Below are 16446 nucleotides of genomic sequence, written 5' to 3' on the forward strand. Positions count from 1 at the left end.
TGTAACTGCATGTATTTCTGACTACAGTCCTGGTCATTTCTGCTGCACAGATTGAGCTCTTCCTACTGCATTGTGTTGGGTTCCTCAAAGCTGAGGGTGGTGTGAGATATTTTACCTTTGACCTTTGCAATTTGAGGATAAAACAAACACCTTCATGTCTCTGGAGAGTTCCTCAGGACACACCCTTTCCTTTGGAGAGAGAGAGAGAGAGTGTGTGTGTATATGTGTGTATGTGTGTGTGTGTGTGTGGGTGTGTGGGTGTGTGGGTGTGTGTGAGTGTGTGAGAGTGAGGAGATGAAAGGAAGCCCGGGCTCCATTGTTTATGAGGAACGTTGTTTTTTTCTGGGAGCGTTGAGGCCACGGTTCATTCGGAGGGAATTCCTCAGCAGGCTTCCACCAGACTCAGCCGAGAGGAAAGCCTCCAGCTCACATGACTCTTTCTTTCTCTCTCTCTCTCTCTCTCTCTCTCTCTCTCTGTCTCTCTCTCTTTCTCTCTCTCTCTCTCTTCTCTCTCTCTCTCTTTCTCTCTCTCTCTTGCTCTCTCTCTCTCTCTCTCTCTCTCTCTCTCTCTCTCTCTCTCTCTCTCTCTCTCTCTCTCCCTCCCTTTCCCTCCTTTCTTCACTCCCTCCCTTCCTTCCTCCTCCATGTGCAAAGCAGCTCTGCTTGTATCTGCCTCGGCCTGAGAGAGCGGGCCTCAGATTCAACTTAAAGACATTGAATAACTGAAAAGCTCCCCCTAGTGTTTAAGCGTATACTAAAGTCTATGTAGAAAGCAATAGTATTTGAGGCTTTGGAGCAGCTGCACATGAGGCTGAAGTCAGCATGCCCAAGCAGTGGAGCAGCAGAACTGTTCTCTGGAGTGAAGGATCTCTGTCCAATACATTTGGGATGATTTGGAGTGATGTTTGAAAGCAAGGAAACCTACAGAATAATACACTTCAGAAAAAGTTATAAATGTCTACAAACATTTGGCCGTACTGTGTCTCTCTCTCTCTGAGAGATAACAACCGCTATCGAATGACCACAGGTGCTTGTGTACAATCAGAAGTATGTCTGTTGTAATAACAGGGGAATGCCTGGAATCGGTTTCTCTGATACTGAGGGTCTGGCAGATAGGAGTCCAGAGCTGCTGAGCATCCTCACGTCTTCATTCCTACGAAAACGGATCCGCCAGTATTACACAAACTGCACTATGAATATATATAAAATAGGCATTGTCACTGTACACTCCTTATGGGACACTGCTGTGAAGATATGACTAATGTGTCCCTAACACCCAGATACGGCCTGGTCTAGTCATTTCTGTCACTGTGTCCAGGAAAAGCTGCAAAACAAAAGCCATGTGCTGTCACTTCCCTCAGCCGAGCCAAAAAACACAGAGACAGGGCAAGAGAGGTAGAGTGAGAATGGGAAATGCTTGAGGGGGAGTTAGTATTATGTGATAACATCCTCTCTCTCTCACTCTGTCTCTCTCCTCTCTCTCTCTCCCTTTCTCTCTCTCTCTCTCTCTCTCTCTCTCTCTCTCTCTCTTTCCTCTCTCTCTCTCTCTCTCTCTCTCTCTCTCTCTTTCCTCTCTCTCTCTCTCTTCCTCTCTCTCACTCTGTCTCTCTCCTCTCTCTCTCCCTTTCTCTCTCCCTTTCTCTCCCCCCCTCTCTCTCTCTCTCACTCTGTCTCTCTCCTCTCTCTCTAGTGTCTCTAGACACTACCTGTTGCCCGTCCCAAGAAAAACATGTCTCCAAAATAGTAACTTTGTAGAAGAAGAAATATAAACCTTAACTTTCAGTTGAAGTCAATGTAAACTGATTTTATTCAGAGTAATTGTGGAGCATTTCCAGTGGTCCATTCATGGCAAATGACAAGCCATTGGTTTACACCTGGCAACCCCTGCACTGTACAGTGTACCTATGATTTTAATAACAAACATAAATAACAAAAAGCATGTCTTGTTTGTGTGTTTTACAGTCAACGAGATCATAAGGAACGACCTGTCCAGCATCTCCGTCCACAGCCACGCGTAGCAGTGGAAAACAAGGGAAATCAACACCACAGAGAAAACTGACTTTTGGATTGTATTTGTATTTTTTTATAAACTTTTATATAGTGAACAAAAACACAAACACATGAGACTATATTACTATCCGTCCAGCAGAATGTCTGTCTCCAGCCACAACTGACCGACGGAGAACAACACAGGACAGCGTCATACTGCCAAAAACAACGGGGACAAATATTATCCAAGGACCAAGACCCCGTGTCCCCTTCGTGTTTCCTCTCAATTCCCCTTCTGCGCTTTTCTAGATCTTTAAATTATGGCCTAAAGTGCAATTTTGTTATTTTTTTATGTATAAATACGTAACATTTGCGTAAATGCCAGGAAGCCTTAAATCCATCGGTCCTGAAAGATTTCTGATAACTCTCCAGTCTGAATAATCATTCCATAGTTAATCCTGCCCCTGTTCTTGTCCAGATTTGAGGAAAAATATGAACTGGAACTGCACTGTTCATAGCAGAATCCTATTTATTGTCTCTGACTGAGCTGGAATCCATTGAACACCATTCAGAGTAATGTACATATATTGTGCATAGTGGTAGTTATAATACAACAGCTGTCACTGCATTTCTAATGTAGCTGAAATATGAAATCAAACAGACAGGGTATCACTAAAAAACAGCAACAAAGTCAAAGACCAGCCTTTCTCTATTAAAGTACAAGCTTTTAATTTCTCGGGTGCTACTTCCGAGGAGATTGGTCAAGAGACAACCCACGTGTGTAAGGAAGGGGACTTAAAATAAAGACACGTTGTCTCAGTCCCCATCAGATAAACAGCCATTCTGTTTGAGAGAGAGGAGAAAACCAAGCCTCCACAGGAGTCAGTCGCCTTACTTCCCACTGTGGGTCTGAAAGGATGTAGCGGTGGAGAGAAGAAGAAACTCACACTGAGAAATGGAAACTGACACAGTAAAGACACACACCAGAAGACCACACAATGGACTGTTGACATGAGAAACAAAAACCAACTTCTACGACTGACCTTTGGAATTATTTGGAAAGGCACCTACCCTAAAAAATAAATACTTTGTGATTAAAGTAACACTAGGTAGTATTTTTACCTTAAAATTACACCTTCAAAATCATTGTGATGCTCCACTGAGCTGTAACAGGGATAATAGGGCCTCTGTCATTACTACTCCAGGCCCAGCACTGCAGAAACTGCACTATGTAACTGTAGAAAGAGGTTTAGAAACCACATCCTCTCTTCCTCCCCCAGCCCTTTGATTTTATGTCAGTGCTGTAAAAGTGAAGAACTACCTAGTGTTCCTTTAATGACCATTTTGTTTGAGATTAATATAAGTGAGGGTGGTCTCTGACTTTTGCACATTGCTTTATATTAGCTTTAAATGTTGTAGTCCAAGACCTGATTCAGAACTGCCGTAAATCTTTGTACAGCGCCTTTGCGTCCTCTTTGCTCATCACGCTGTGCCTTATGTTAATTACACGACCATATATGGGGTTTATATTTTTGTTATGTTTTGTTGTTTTATATTTTCTGCTAATATTTGCATGTTGCCCAAACATCGTATAATCATTCTCTCTTTGACGACAGGAAAACGTCTCTTTGGCTGCGTCTTTTTTGTTTCCTGATCTCAGCATGGTTAGTTGTGAAGCCGATGTGTCCTACCGTAGATTGTTAGCTAATGTACGCACTTTATTTTGAAAGTATCTTCTCTGATGTTCAGAAACAATGTCATGATTTTCTTTTTCCTGATTAATAATGTATTCACAAGCAATACATCGGAGGCTAGAAAGACTTGGCGTATTGTTTTTCTCTCACCAGCAACTATTTACCAAAGTTTTCATATTTTAACCAAGCTTTAGCAACAGCAAAATATGCACAATGAGTATATGTCATGTGTGGCAATGGCAAGTAATAATTCTGTTGTAAATATCTGTGTTTTATTGAGGGATGTAAAAATATCCGAGCATTTACAGGAGTGTCAAGCCATTGTTGTCTGAATAAAATCATAACTTTTCCTTCATGACTCATGCCAATTTATATAATTCATTCATTCATTCATTAGCCCCTTATTCACACCTGTGGACAGTTTCACACATTCACCCAGTCACTCACTCACACCTGTGGACAATTTCAAACATTCAAACATTCACCTTTTCACTCACACACTCACACACTCACACCTGTGGACAGTTTCACACACTCACCCAGTCACTCACTCACACCTGTGGACAATTTCAAACATTTACCTTTTCATTCACACACTCACCCATACACACACCTGTGGACAGTTTCACACACTCACACATTCACCCACTAACTCACACAGTTGATATTTTCACACACTCAGTCACACATACACACTCACCCAGTCATGAATGAATTCACAGTTTGTATAAAGCCTCAAAGAAAATCACTTACACATAGAACAGGGGGCTCTGGAGCAGCTGCACATGAGCCTAGGACACTATGCCTAAGGACACAATGAGGCCACTCATGGGCTACAGGAGTATAAATGTACAGAAATCTTCCAGAAAAAATCCAGCTAGGGCCAAATTCAAAAGAGAAACAAAATATGTTTAGCATGAGGATGAGTCGATGAAAAGGTGCACTGCTGGAAAAACAGCTGTTGACCTGAGGCTCAGTGCCAAGACCCTAGTGCCACCTGCCAGCGTGGCACAGCGGGCATATTTTCCATTGCCCTGTATCCCTCACAGGCATAGCCATGGAAACAGACCCCTCCCTCGCTGCCTTATCGTCAGAGACAGCCCCCAGAAATAACTCCTCTATAATAACACCTCTATTACAACATCTCTGCTAAAACAACTCTGTAATAACACACCTATAATCCGCTCTGGGTCGATGACTTATTTGTTTTTTGTGGGTGTGTCTGTGTGTTTGTGAACTTCAAATTAATCTGAAATAGAAATTAGGTGATATTCTAGCTCCTATATATCGCACTAGAATTTTCCCTTCCGCCTTATATTGTGCAGCAGAGATATTCTGGTACCTAGGCCTCTCACTAGAACTATAATTTCCGCCTTAAATGGTAGAGCAGTGACATTCTAGCACGTAAGCTTCTCGCTGGAATTATCATTTCCACCTTAAATACAGTGTAGCTGACATTCTGATAACTAAGATTCTCAAATGAATTGCTCTTTCCACCGTAAATGGTGCAGCAGTGACATTCTGGCAACTAAGCTTCTCAAGTGAAGTCTCCTTTCTACATTAAACACTGAAGTTGACATTCTAGTACCTAAGATTGTCATCAGAATTACTCTTTCCACCTTAAATGGTGCAGCAGTGAGATTCTGACACCTAAGCTTCTCAGGGGAAATCTTCTTTCCACCTTAAATTTTGCAGTTGTGCCAATCTGACACCCTGTTACATGTATTTTCTCTCCCACCTTAAATTGCTACGTAGGAGAATGGCAGTGCTGCAACATTTAAGATGGAACAGAAATGATAAATAAATAAATTCAAACTAAAGCAGATTAAAGGAGAGGGACTCCATTTAATCCACATTAAAACTCATCTATTTATTACTAGAACCAAAATGAAGCCTAAAAGAAAGCAATAAATACAGTCTAAAATGTTTAAAATTGATTAACAGCGCCACCTTGTGGTAATTGTTATTAAGGTGCACCCCAATGTGGAGACAGTTGTGTGTAGACACTGATTAATTTCCATACATAAAGCATGACACTCCTGAGCAGCTGCACATGAGCCCAAGTCACCGTCCTCAATGCTAAGTGTCAGCAAGAGGGGTCTAAAGCCCTGGTGTTGGGCTGCAAAGCTGGAGAGATGGAGCTCCGTCCCATTACTGTGGGATGAGCTGGAGTGGTGCTTGCATTCCTGAACATCTCTCAAGGCTGAATGTCATCATATCCTCACAGCAATATTCCAAAACCTAGTGAAAATCTGTCAGAGGAAAGTAAAAGTGGGAGGAGTGCTCTGTTAATATTCAGTTAAAAGGCCAATGATTTTTGGCCATTCATTTTCATGACGGCTAATGATTTGCATTTGCACTTAAACACTTTTTGCCCTGCCCCCACCCCACCCTCACACCTCTCCCCACACTCACACCCCAATCCCCAGTCAAATGTAGGGATTAATTCCTGTCTGATGACAATTCAGGTTTAGATTCAGCCTGGACGAGTCGGACACATCGCTGGACATTTGGCAGGTGAGTTATAGTTTCAGATTTCTTAATATTTTAAAGAATATAAACCAAATATTATGAATGCCTATGGCCAAAAGTTTGTGGACACTCCACAGCTAAGGTGTAAAATATATACATTACAGGTTTTTACATACTGGTTAAATTTCACTTCTTCGTTATTACTATAAAACTAGATAAAGGGTCTTCCTCAGTCTGCTTCTGCAAATTTGTAAGTGCACAGTTCTCCAGAGTGTGTTGCAGGATTAAGATTTCCCTTCACTTCCCATTATCCTCCCTCCATCAAACTACAGTTGGCGCTACTGTCAGAAATTTGCAGTGAGTTCGACCCCCGCTCCGGGTGACTGTCTGTGAGGAGTGTGGTGTGTTTTCCTTGTGTCTGCGTGGGTTTCCTCCGGTTGACTGTCTGTGAGGAGTGTGGTGTGTTCTCCCTATGTCTGCGTGGGTTTCCTCCGGGTGACTGTCTGTGAGGAGTGTGGTGTGTTCTCCCTGTGTCTGCGTGGGTTTCCTCCGGGTGACTGTCTGTGAGGAATGTGGTGTGTTCTCCCTGTGTCTGCGTGGGTTTCCTCCGGGTGACTGTCTGTGAGGAGTGTGGTGTGTTCTCCCTGTGTCTGCGTGGGTTTCCTCCGGGTGACTGTCTGTGAGGAGTGTCGTGTGTTCTCCCTGTGTCTGCGTGGGTTTCCTCCGGGTGACTGTCTGTGAGGAGTGTCGTGTGTTCTCCCTGTGTCTGCGTGGGTTTCCTCCGGGTGACTGTCTGTGAGGAGTGTGGTGTGTTCTCCCTGTGTCTGCGTGGGTTTCCTCCGGGTGACTGTCTGTGAGGAGTGTGGTGTGTTCTCCCTGTGTCTGCGTGGGTTTCCTCCGGGTGACTGTCTGTGAGGAGTGTCGTGTGTTCTCCCTATGTCTGCGTGGGTTTCCTCCGGGTGACTGTCTGTGAGGAGTGTCGTGTGTTCTCCCTATGTCTGCGTGGGTTTCCTGCAGGGAGTGTTCCCACCTTGCGCCCAGTGATTCTGGGCATATGATTAGTACACTATATATTAAGTATAAATTAATATAAATAAAACTATTTATTAGTATGGATTTCAAACACATTACTGGTTCCAAAATAACAATCTAAGTACACATTTTGTTCCACGGTGGAACTAAGGCACCTCTAACAACTTCTGGCAGTGTGCTCTGACTGTGTGCAGCATAACAACAAAACATTGAGTTCTGAGACTGACTAGCTGAGTTCATGGGTATGTTAAAGTTGTTATGTATTCTTGTGTTTTAACAGTTGCACCCTACAATGATTACAGTCACTCTGTACATTCACACTGGACTAAAACCTATATTGTAATCAACAGGGCTTCAGACTGACCTAATATCCACTAACCCTGGTAATGTTCCCCCACAGTGAAGGAAAGCTGGGGGACCATGAAAACCTGGGAAGGAAACACGTGTCTAAACTTGTCTAATACCTCTGAGTGGTATTCTTTGGAGCTTGTAACCATTACCTCTGTGGTCTTTGACATCGTTTTGAGCACCACCGGACTGTCCATCATGATCAGACAGTTGTGGCAAGTGATTAAAGCCAAAACCATCGCATTTTCAAGGTCAATCTTATGGTTTTCTTTGTTGTGAACAACCTGGGCCTGATCCTGGACCTGATCGTCCTCCTGGTCACTCCCCAGAACCTGGTGTACACTAGGGTGGCTTTACTGGGCTTTAGTTTACTGGGTGGACCCCTGATACTCTGCTGTGTTTGCATTGAGCGCTACATCACAGTGATACACGCTACAGGAAGCTCCAGATCAAGAAGCTGAGGGCTCTCAGTAGTGCCACCGTGTGGGTCGTCACATTATCTTTCCTCCAGTTCTGGAAGATAAACATATGCCTCATGTTCCAACTCGTGGCGACCATCTTCCTCCTGAACGTTTTCATAATGATGTGGTGCAACGGCAGAATCCTCCAAACCCTAAAGAACAAGGGCCCAGGACGAGACAATATACACCCTATAAAAGTGAAGGCCTTCAACACGGTGCGCCTGATCTTCCTGATCATTCTGATCTTCTACTTCCCTGCAGCCATAACCACCATCATTCTAGCCACGTGCCAGCAGTTTTCAGAGGTGGTGTACGTGCTGATCCCCGTCTGCATCACACTGTGCTCCATCGGGAACCTCATCTACCCCATCTTCCACTTCCTGGTCCAGGGGTACTTGTGGTGCTCTAGAAATTGGACAAGACAAGTGAAATGATGGAGGCAACCCATCCGAAGTGAAGAAATGGCTGGACTAAGGTCTCTCAAACATCTTTCTCAACATTCACACACTCACCCAGCTGTGTCTGATCCACTCGCACCAGCACAATACACAACTAACACACCACCACCACGTCAGTGTCACTGCAGTGACACCCACATACCACATCTGGGGGTCCTGAGCATTGATTAAACTTAAAGGTGTCTATAAACATTTGGACACATATGGTACATGCTGTTAATGAAGTCAGGATTCTAAATAGTAGACTTCAGTAAGATTGCCCTCTTCTTCAGCTTCATTAATCAGACGCATAAAAGACATTTCATGGATTTATGAGTGTGTCTAAGGCTAAATATTCAAACCTCACATCTGTGCTATCAGGTCTGATTTGTGTGTCTGTTGCACCTTAAATTTCCTTAAATATCTGCATAATATTTTATGGAAATGGACAATTTCTCACATGCCAAAGCTCCAAATGCAAATCCAGGTGCATGGAAAATGATTAAGTACCAGAGCAAGAGCAGGCAGAGAGGAATGTGTTGGTACAGAATCTCCTTAAAAGCCTGAGGGTGTGTCCCAGGTGTGCACTTACTACTAATGCTAGTTATAGTTACGAGTGTCAGAGTTGTAGTGATGGTAATGATGGACGCTTTTGTCCCACAGTTCAAATGGAGCTTCTTACACCTGGGCACTTTTGGCTGAATCTGAAATGAGTGCACGGTGCAGGTCATTAATAACAGTTTCTACATTAAATAGTGTATTGTTCGTTGGACAATAAACAATTTATATTACGCTATCAGCTGTCAAAGCATGGCACTGTCTTGGTGTAGCTCTATTGTGAAGTGCACTATGTAGGGAGAATGGACCTATTTAAGACCCAGCAGTTCTTCTGATTTGAAGGGTATTAATAGTGGAACAGCTTCTTTTTCTTCTATTTCTACACCCATTGTTGGACCATGTTTGTGAGGATTTGATGGATGAGAGCAAAGCTTATGTGATATGCTCCAGATTATTTGCATAATCATGCATACAGATGTAATTTTTCCTGGTTTATACCTGTTTTTAATGTTTCTACATAACACTCATACACAAATATGTAGTGATCTTTTTTATAGTTTATACTCATTTTTAAAAATGGTTTAAATTGTGAATTTACAAACTAAAATTTCAACATACAGCTACTTACTTCTGTCGGTGTGCTTTATGTTTCTGTAGTTGTTTGTTTGTTTATTGGTTTCTTTGAGTCCTTTTGGAGCTTTCTGTTTTTGTAAAATCAATAAAAAAGACATGATTCTGTGGATTATGAACTAAAACAGATGGCACCTAAAAACAAGGGTTGGTCTAAATACTTACAAGAGTGATTAATAAGAGTATTCTTCAGAAAACCTCATACACATCAATTAAATTTATTTCACAAATATCATACACAAAGTGCTGTAATGAGGCTTATAAAACATCATGAAACAAAGAGAATTACATATAGCTTATATTGTACAAAAAACTAATTCCACACTCATGTATATCACATCCCATTTGATTATTTAAAAAATTTAAGTAACTGTAGAACACACTCCCATTAAAATATCATCGGTCATTTGATCTATTTACTGCTCTGCAGTTCTCACTGACGTCCAGGAGGACATTGTCCATCAGCACTCAGTATTACATGGGTCCCCCGAGGAGAAGATGCTGTAAACGTTGACCAAAGGAAACATGGTCACTGCTCCGAGCATCGAGCCCAGCTGGACTACGGCTCCACACCAGACGAGGGCGCTGTGGCCTTCATCACGCAGGATCACAGCAACTATCACCTTCACATAAGACAGAGTGAGGACAAAAAGGGTCCATGCCAGCACCTGTAGCAGAGATATATATATTTATAGATAGATAGATACAAATGCAAATACAAAGGCATTTTATTAGTTCATTACGTTTTAAAAATGTTTTTGTGTAACAACATAATTGTAATTCAAAATTTGAGCATTCTTCTGCTCTTTTGTCACTTTCTGGTAACAGTTGTGGAATATTAAAATTTATGTGTCAATTCATTTAAAAATAACCTAAAAATCAAGTATTAATACACTACCTTCACAATCGCTAACACTGAAATCCCCATCTATAAATCGTCTACACCCAAACTCGCACGTACTTTTGGAAACAATATTATGCCTAAGAACAGAACATATCCAATACACCCAGTCTTCTGCAGGGCTTTTTCCTGATGGAGTTCAGAACAAATGCAGCGCCCAATAAACTCTTCACTCACTGTTTCCACACTACATTTCTTTAAAATAAGTGATATTAGTAAATTAGTGGGGAGCCTAGAGAAGAGGACTTAGGACTGAAAGGTTGTTGGTTCAATTCCCAGGAAAACTGAGAGAGGTGGGAGTGAAAGAACAGCACTGTCCTCCTCTCTCAGTCCATGACTGAGGGGTCCTTGAGTAAGGCACCGAACCCATAACTGCACTCTGGGCACCGGGCATGGCTGCCTGCCGCTCTGGGTGTGTGTTCACAGTCCCTAGTGTGTGTGTGTGTGTGTGTGTGTGTGTGTGTGTGTGTGTGTGTGTGTGTGTGTTCACTGCCACAGACGGGTTAAACGTGGAAGACAAAAATAATTGCACATTAATTATCATTTGTAATACTACAGTTACCACAAGATGACAAAAGTGCAGAGAATGTTTGAATTTCTAATTAAAATGATATGTTACATAACAAAAGAATTAAAGCTTATTTGTCCACCTAATATTTAAGGGACACGAACATCTGCAGGATCTGGTATCCACAGGGGCCCTGGGATCCCCACGGATACTGAGGGATGACTATATTTGACAAATACTAGACTGCCATGAGTATTCCCTTGTTTTTTTAGTGAACGCTAGTCTTAAACGCAGTATAACTGCAGTAAATTAAATGTTTGATAATCATCATCTCGTCCCAGAGGTAATAGATGGAGCTTGAGCATGCTCTACTTTTCCACAGCGAAAGCTCGGGGCTTGGGGCTGGGGGCTGTGTACTCCTCCAGGCCATGCTTTGCATTTGGTGTAAATAGTAAAAATAAAATAAATAAATAAAATACAGGGTAAGAGAATGTAAAATCATTTTTAAAAGACTCACCATTAGAACTACTCCAGAGGTGTGGTTGACCAGCAGTGGACAGGGGCTCAACACTGCCATCCCCATGATATAAACTCCAATAACAGAGCCAAACCCAGTCAGGAGACCCATCAGAACCAGGGACCTGCCAAACAGGCACATGAAAACGGGCCAAGATGTTAATACATGATCAAATACGGGCTCTTCTGGTAAATATCCATATCAGACCTTTATAATTGCACCTTCTCTTGATCTACAATCCAACATTTATTTCAAATAACAAATGAAAGAAAATCTCTTCACGAAACAAATATTTTAATGGTCTTGTTGGGGGGTATTTGAGACACAGACGCACTGCAAACAAGCAACTGTTATTTATGCCGTCAGGAAGCAACGAACAGGAAGCATTTGGAGTTGGATGTGTAGTGAGATCCAGAGGCACCACATGCCAACGAAGACCCTTCACTCTGATGGTGAGACCCCAACAAACAACAATCTCACCACACACCAGTCCCAAACACACAAACACAATAAAACAATAACAACTACTTAACCCTCAAACACAACAAATAACCCATAAACACATCCCAAAACTGGAGACGCAAGGCAGAGTTGGAGCTCCACCCCCCAGCCCCTATGAGTCCCAGCCAGTCCAGACCCCTCTATTGTCCAATAGTTACTGCCAAAACATGTCTGACAAAACCTTGTATCTCTAAAATGACATCAGAGCAACAGACATTGATACAAAAAATTATCTGAGCAAATCAGATCCAATCATATTGGTCACTTCAACAAAAAAAAATGTATGCATGTAAAGCTCAGTGGAAAGGTTTAACAACGAGTAAAAATTAAATCTGCATTAAATAATCTATATTAACATCATCAATAACAATAAGAACAGAGACACTAACACTAATAATTTGTGGAAACAACACACCAGTCCAAAAGTGGGTGGAGTAATGATTTTCCATGTGCACTGATATAAAGACACGCTACACCTCCTCCATGTTATGGTTATAGACATATTAGACTGCTCTTCATACGATATTTCATACGACTGACTCCACCCTAAACACAGAGGGAGGAGCAACAGCCTGTAATCCACGACAATAACACACTGCTTATATCTATTATTTTACAACATCCAGAGAGCACGCTCTGTTTACCACTGTTTATTTTCTCGAATTGCCCTCACCTCAGTTTAACTTGCTGCCCACCTCCAGGGGTTACATAGTGCAGTTTCTGCAGTGCTGAGCCCATAGTAGCAACAACAGATGTTCTATTCTCCCTTATAGCTCAGCTGAGCACTTCAATGATTTTAAAGCTACCTAGTGTTTCCTTAATCCACAAACTACTATTGTCCTATCAGAGTATGGCCACTCACCTGTGAGAGTAAAACATGGCGACGAAGCAGGCCACAGGGTTCGCTACCGAGGCCATGGTGGCTGACCAGTGATACGCACGGTTTCCGTAAGGCAGGCATGAGTATGACTGAATGGATGGCAGCACAGAGTTGGTCAGAGCATTGACCCAGGCCATGATCATGAAGATGTAGACCACCTGAGGCAAGCTATAGGCTCCTGTCCCAAACCTGCTGTTGATCTTCTGAGATCTCATCATGGGCTTCTGCTCTGGATATGAGAGCTTGCTCCCTACTGGGTCTTGGCGAGTCCGGCTGAGGGGGCGCTCTTGAGTCACGACCGGGAGATGGTTCAAAAGCAAGAAGGCCACCAAACAAACAAGCATCATGGCTGTTAGGAAGAAGAAAAAGGTCTCTGCTGAGAAGTTGGCTGGAAGATAGTGGGGTACCAGGATGTTGAGGGACTCCAGAGACTTGTTATTGCTTTGGAGATGGATTGTGCCATTTGCGCTTGAATCCTGAGTGCCATTAACACACTGCATGACCCCCACTCCTTGAATCAGAGCCACTAAGCCTGGGACAAGCCCACTCAAACCTTCTCCTACATAATATGTGGTGAGATACTCGGGCTTGAGCCTCATCATGAAGGGCAAGAAGGTTACGGATGAGGTGCAGTCCACCAGGGAGATGAAGAAGGTCAGAAGCAACAGAGGCACGCTACGTTCTACATCTCCCACCACTACTCTTTCCTTCCAGAAGAAACCCAACAGGAGGCTTGCCAGAGCCCCAAAACCGACGATGAAGTAGATCACCGCGATTTCGTTGAGTTTGCCCGGTCTGAATCGGTGCATCAGGGTCACAAACAGGGGTCCAATGTTGGCCACTTGGATCAGCACCGAGAGGTAAGAGGGGAGGTACCAGCCCTCAGGAACCTGAGGAACGATGAGGGGCAACTCAACCCAGAGCCCACAGATGGTCACCCAGGAGCCCATCCCAAATAGGCAGGACAACATGTGAGTGACCAGAGACATCCTGGACTTGGTGCAGAAGCTTCAGGATTTCCTATATGCCACAAGAAAATGACAAAATATATAGAAAGGCTGTGTAATTAAAAAATCCTATTAAAATCCTATTAAAATCCTGTATCTACAAAATGGTACCCTTTCAGGAGATGAAACAACATTCTTAACTTTCAGTGTGTGTTTATGCAAAAAGACTTTTATTCTCAACACAGTTTCTGTGAGACTTTGATGGATTCAGCCACAAGAGCATCAGAGAGGTCAGGTACCGATGTTGGAGGATAAGTTCTACAACACCACAACTTAACCCAAAATGTTTAGCTCCAGATTGCTCCACAACCCAATCCTGGGGGGCTTTGTTAGCCCTGTAGCCAGCACTTGACATTGAGCATGATGTCCTTAGATTCATGTGCAGCTCTAGAGCATTACACAGGGTGTAGACATGTGTTCACCAGTACATTACAGAAGCTGGTGAATAATTCACTATTACAGTTAACCTTGTGAACCTTTTCCTCTGATGCACAAGATGCGCTCCACTATGTTGAAAACATGCTAATATTAATTAGCAAATATCACTTAATGATAGCTTTACATGTTATACATAATTAAACATTATGAGCAAAATGATCATCCCGTGTTTCTTCTGATATAAATGGAGTAACTGTGTAACTCTCTAGTCAACATCTGGCACTGAGGAGGGTGACCATAATCTCATGTGCAGCTACTCGACAGCCTTATGTCAAGCCTTTCAGGAGACTGTGTTTGCATCTGCTGTGGTTTCTATTAAAAGAGATGTCTGAAACTTCTGGACACAAGCTGCATGTTTGAACAGCACTTCTCGCTGGGCCTTTGTCTAAACAATAATTACCCAGACTCCTTGTTAAAAAGATGACACACTGCTAAATTTGTAAGAAGTGAAGTCCACTAAACATCCAAGTAAATACCAAAGGGTCAAGCTTAGGGTCCAGGGGCAGCACAGTGGCGCAGTCACAGCTCAAGGGTCCTAGAGGTTGTGGGTTCGAGTCTTGCTCCGGGTGACTGTCTGTGAGGAGTGTGGTGTGTTCTCTCTGTGTCTGCATGGGTTTCCTCTGGGTGACTGTCTGTGAGGAGTGTGGTGTGTTCTCCCTGTGTCTGCGTGGGTTTCCTCTGGGTGCTCCGGTTTCCTCCCATGCTCCAAAAACACACGTTGGTAGGTGGATTGGTGACTCAAAAGTGTTCGTAGGTGTGAGGGTGTGAGTGAATGTGTGTCGCCCTGTGAAGGACTGGTGCCCCCTCCAGGGTGTGTTCCTGCCTTGCGCCCAGTGATTCCGGGTAGTCTCCGGACCCACCTGAACTGGATAAGGGTTACAGACAATGTATGAATGAATGAAAGCTTAGGGTCAAACAAGTGTGGACATAGACATTAAGAAGTCTACTACCGCTGTGCAAAGAAAACATGTATGCCCACTTTTGTGGATGTTTAGTTTACATCATTTGAGGTTGTCCTTCACACTGTGTGAAAATTCCCTGATAAATGGACCAATAGAAACACTCCAGATCCAAATTTACTTGGAATTATATCAAAGACATTTACAAAGATATCCACTGAAAGTTAAGAAGGTTACATATATTTCTTTGGACAGTGACAAAACACACTCCTGTATATTACATAACACTGCATTAATCAATAGGATGAGAAGCTCTGGAGCAACTGCACATGAGTCTAAATCACTATGCTCAATGAAAAGAAATAACAGCCCCTGAGCATAGTGAAGCATCTCTGACTGGGATGATTAATTCTTATACAGACTTAATCCCCCTACACTAGAACCTGACGTCATTAATGCTTTCACGGCTTCAATCAAATCTTCACAGAGACGTTTTAGCATGTAGTGGCAACGCCTTCCCAAGCTCCCATTTAGTATGCTTTGTTTCATGAGCATGTGTGCGCAAACTTTTGACCACGCGCTTTAGCTAAAACACCTGAGAAATGCTGCTTTAAAGCAGTGCCAGATTATTTCAGGAACAATGTCAGGAAGACTGTGTTTATTTTAAGGTGGCTTTGTCCACTCACAGTCTGTGCAGTGGGGAGGGACATTGCAGCTGCCAAACATCACGCACTGTGCAATTATTAAACAAAATAAAATAGGACAATTGAAAATTAACCCTTGCATGTGACACATTAGCAGCCCACAGTTGTCAAATATTAGAATCACAGCTGTTGAAAAAAAAGTCAGTGTGGAATATAAATAACCTACATAAGATTTCCCAACATCAACACAGCTTAAAATTTAAAAACAGCTTACGAACACCTTAAAAGTGAATACAGGTACTCACAGATCAGTCTACCAGCAGGATCTGAGGAGAATGAAAGCCCAGGAGACTTTTATATTCAGGGAAAAGTGGGTGTGTTCTCTTCCAGCAACCGTGAAGACCTGCGTGTAGATGTCTGATCAACTCTGGAGGCTCTGATACTGCAGACACATTCAGTGATGCTTTATAAAAAAAAAAAGTATCTCACTTTCCCCCTGTTCCTCAGCGCTCAGGACCCCCACAGAGCAG

The 16446-nt window shown here is 42.8% G+C and overlaps 2 protein-coding genes across 2 annotated transcripts in view; one reads left to right on the forward strand and one right to left on the reverse strand.

Annotated features, from left to right (window-relative positions):
- nfatc1 (nuclear factor of activated T cells 1) overlaps positions 1-3957 on the forward strand; it is a 48275-nt gene extending 44318 nt beyond the window's left edge. Inside the window, exon 10 of the mRNA XM_066674727.1 lies at positions 1963-3957. Within this exon, the coding sequence (XP_066530824.1) occupies positions 1963-2018 (56 nt within the window). The 3' untranslated portion in view covers positions 2019-3957. The remainder of the gene's footprint in view (positions 1-1962) is intronic.
- Positions 3958-10042: 6085 nt separating this feature from the next.
- Positions 10043-13942, reverse strand: slc52a3-2a (solute carrier family 52 member 3-2a). Its single transcript, XM_066675689.1, has 3 exons — positions 12911-13942; positions 11548-11671; positions 10043-10289 (listed from the first exon to the last, which is right to left on the reverse strand). The coding sequence occupies exons 1-3, from the start codon at positions 13915-13917 to the stop codon at positions 10083-10085; spliced, it is 1338 nt and encodes a 445-aa protein (XP_066531786.1). The 5' UTR covers positions 13918-13942; the 3' UTR covers positions 10043-10082.
- Between the last annotated feature and the right edge of the window lie 2504 nt (positions 13943-16446).

This window comes from Hoplias malabaricus, chromosome 6, assembly GCF_029633855.1.
Source record: "Hoplias malabaricus isolate fHopMal1 chromosome 6, fHopMal1.hap1, whole genome shotgun sequence".
In the NCBI taxonomy this organism is placed as follows: domain Eukaryota; kingdom Metazoa; phylum Chordata; class Actinopteri; order Characiformes; family Erythrinidae; genus Hoplias; species Hoplias malabaricus.

Bases quoted from the DNA above. Each gene is read 5' to 3' on its own strand.
- slc52a3-2a (XM_066675689.1), bottom strand. From the start codon at position 13,917: ATGTCTCTGGTCACTCACATGTTGTCCTGCCTATTTGGGATGGGCTCC. The intron at 11,672-12,910 runs GTGAGTGGCCAT...CCTGTTTGGCAG, and splicing joins GCCATGTTTTACTCTCACAG to GTCCCTGGTTCTGATGGGTC. The intron at 10,290-11,547 runs GTGAGTCTTTTA...TCTCTGCTACAG, and splicing joins CCTCTGGAGTAGTTCTAATG to GTGCTGGCATGGACCCTTTT.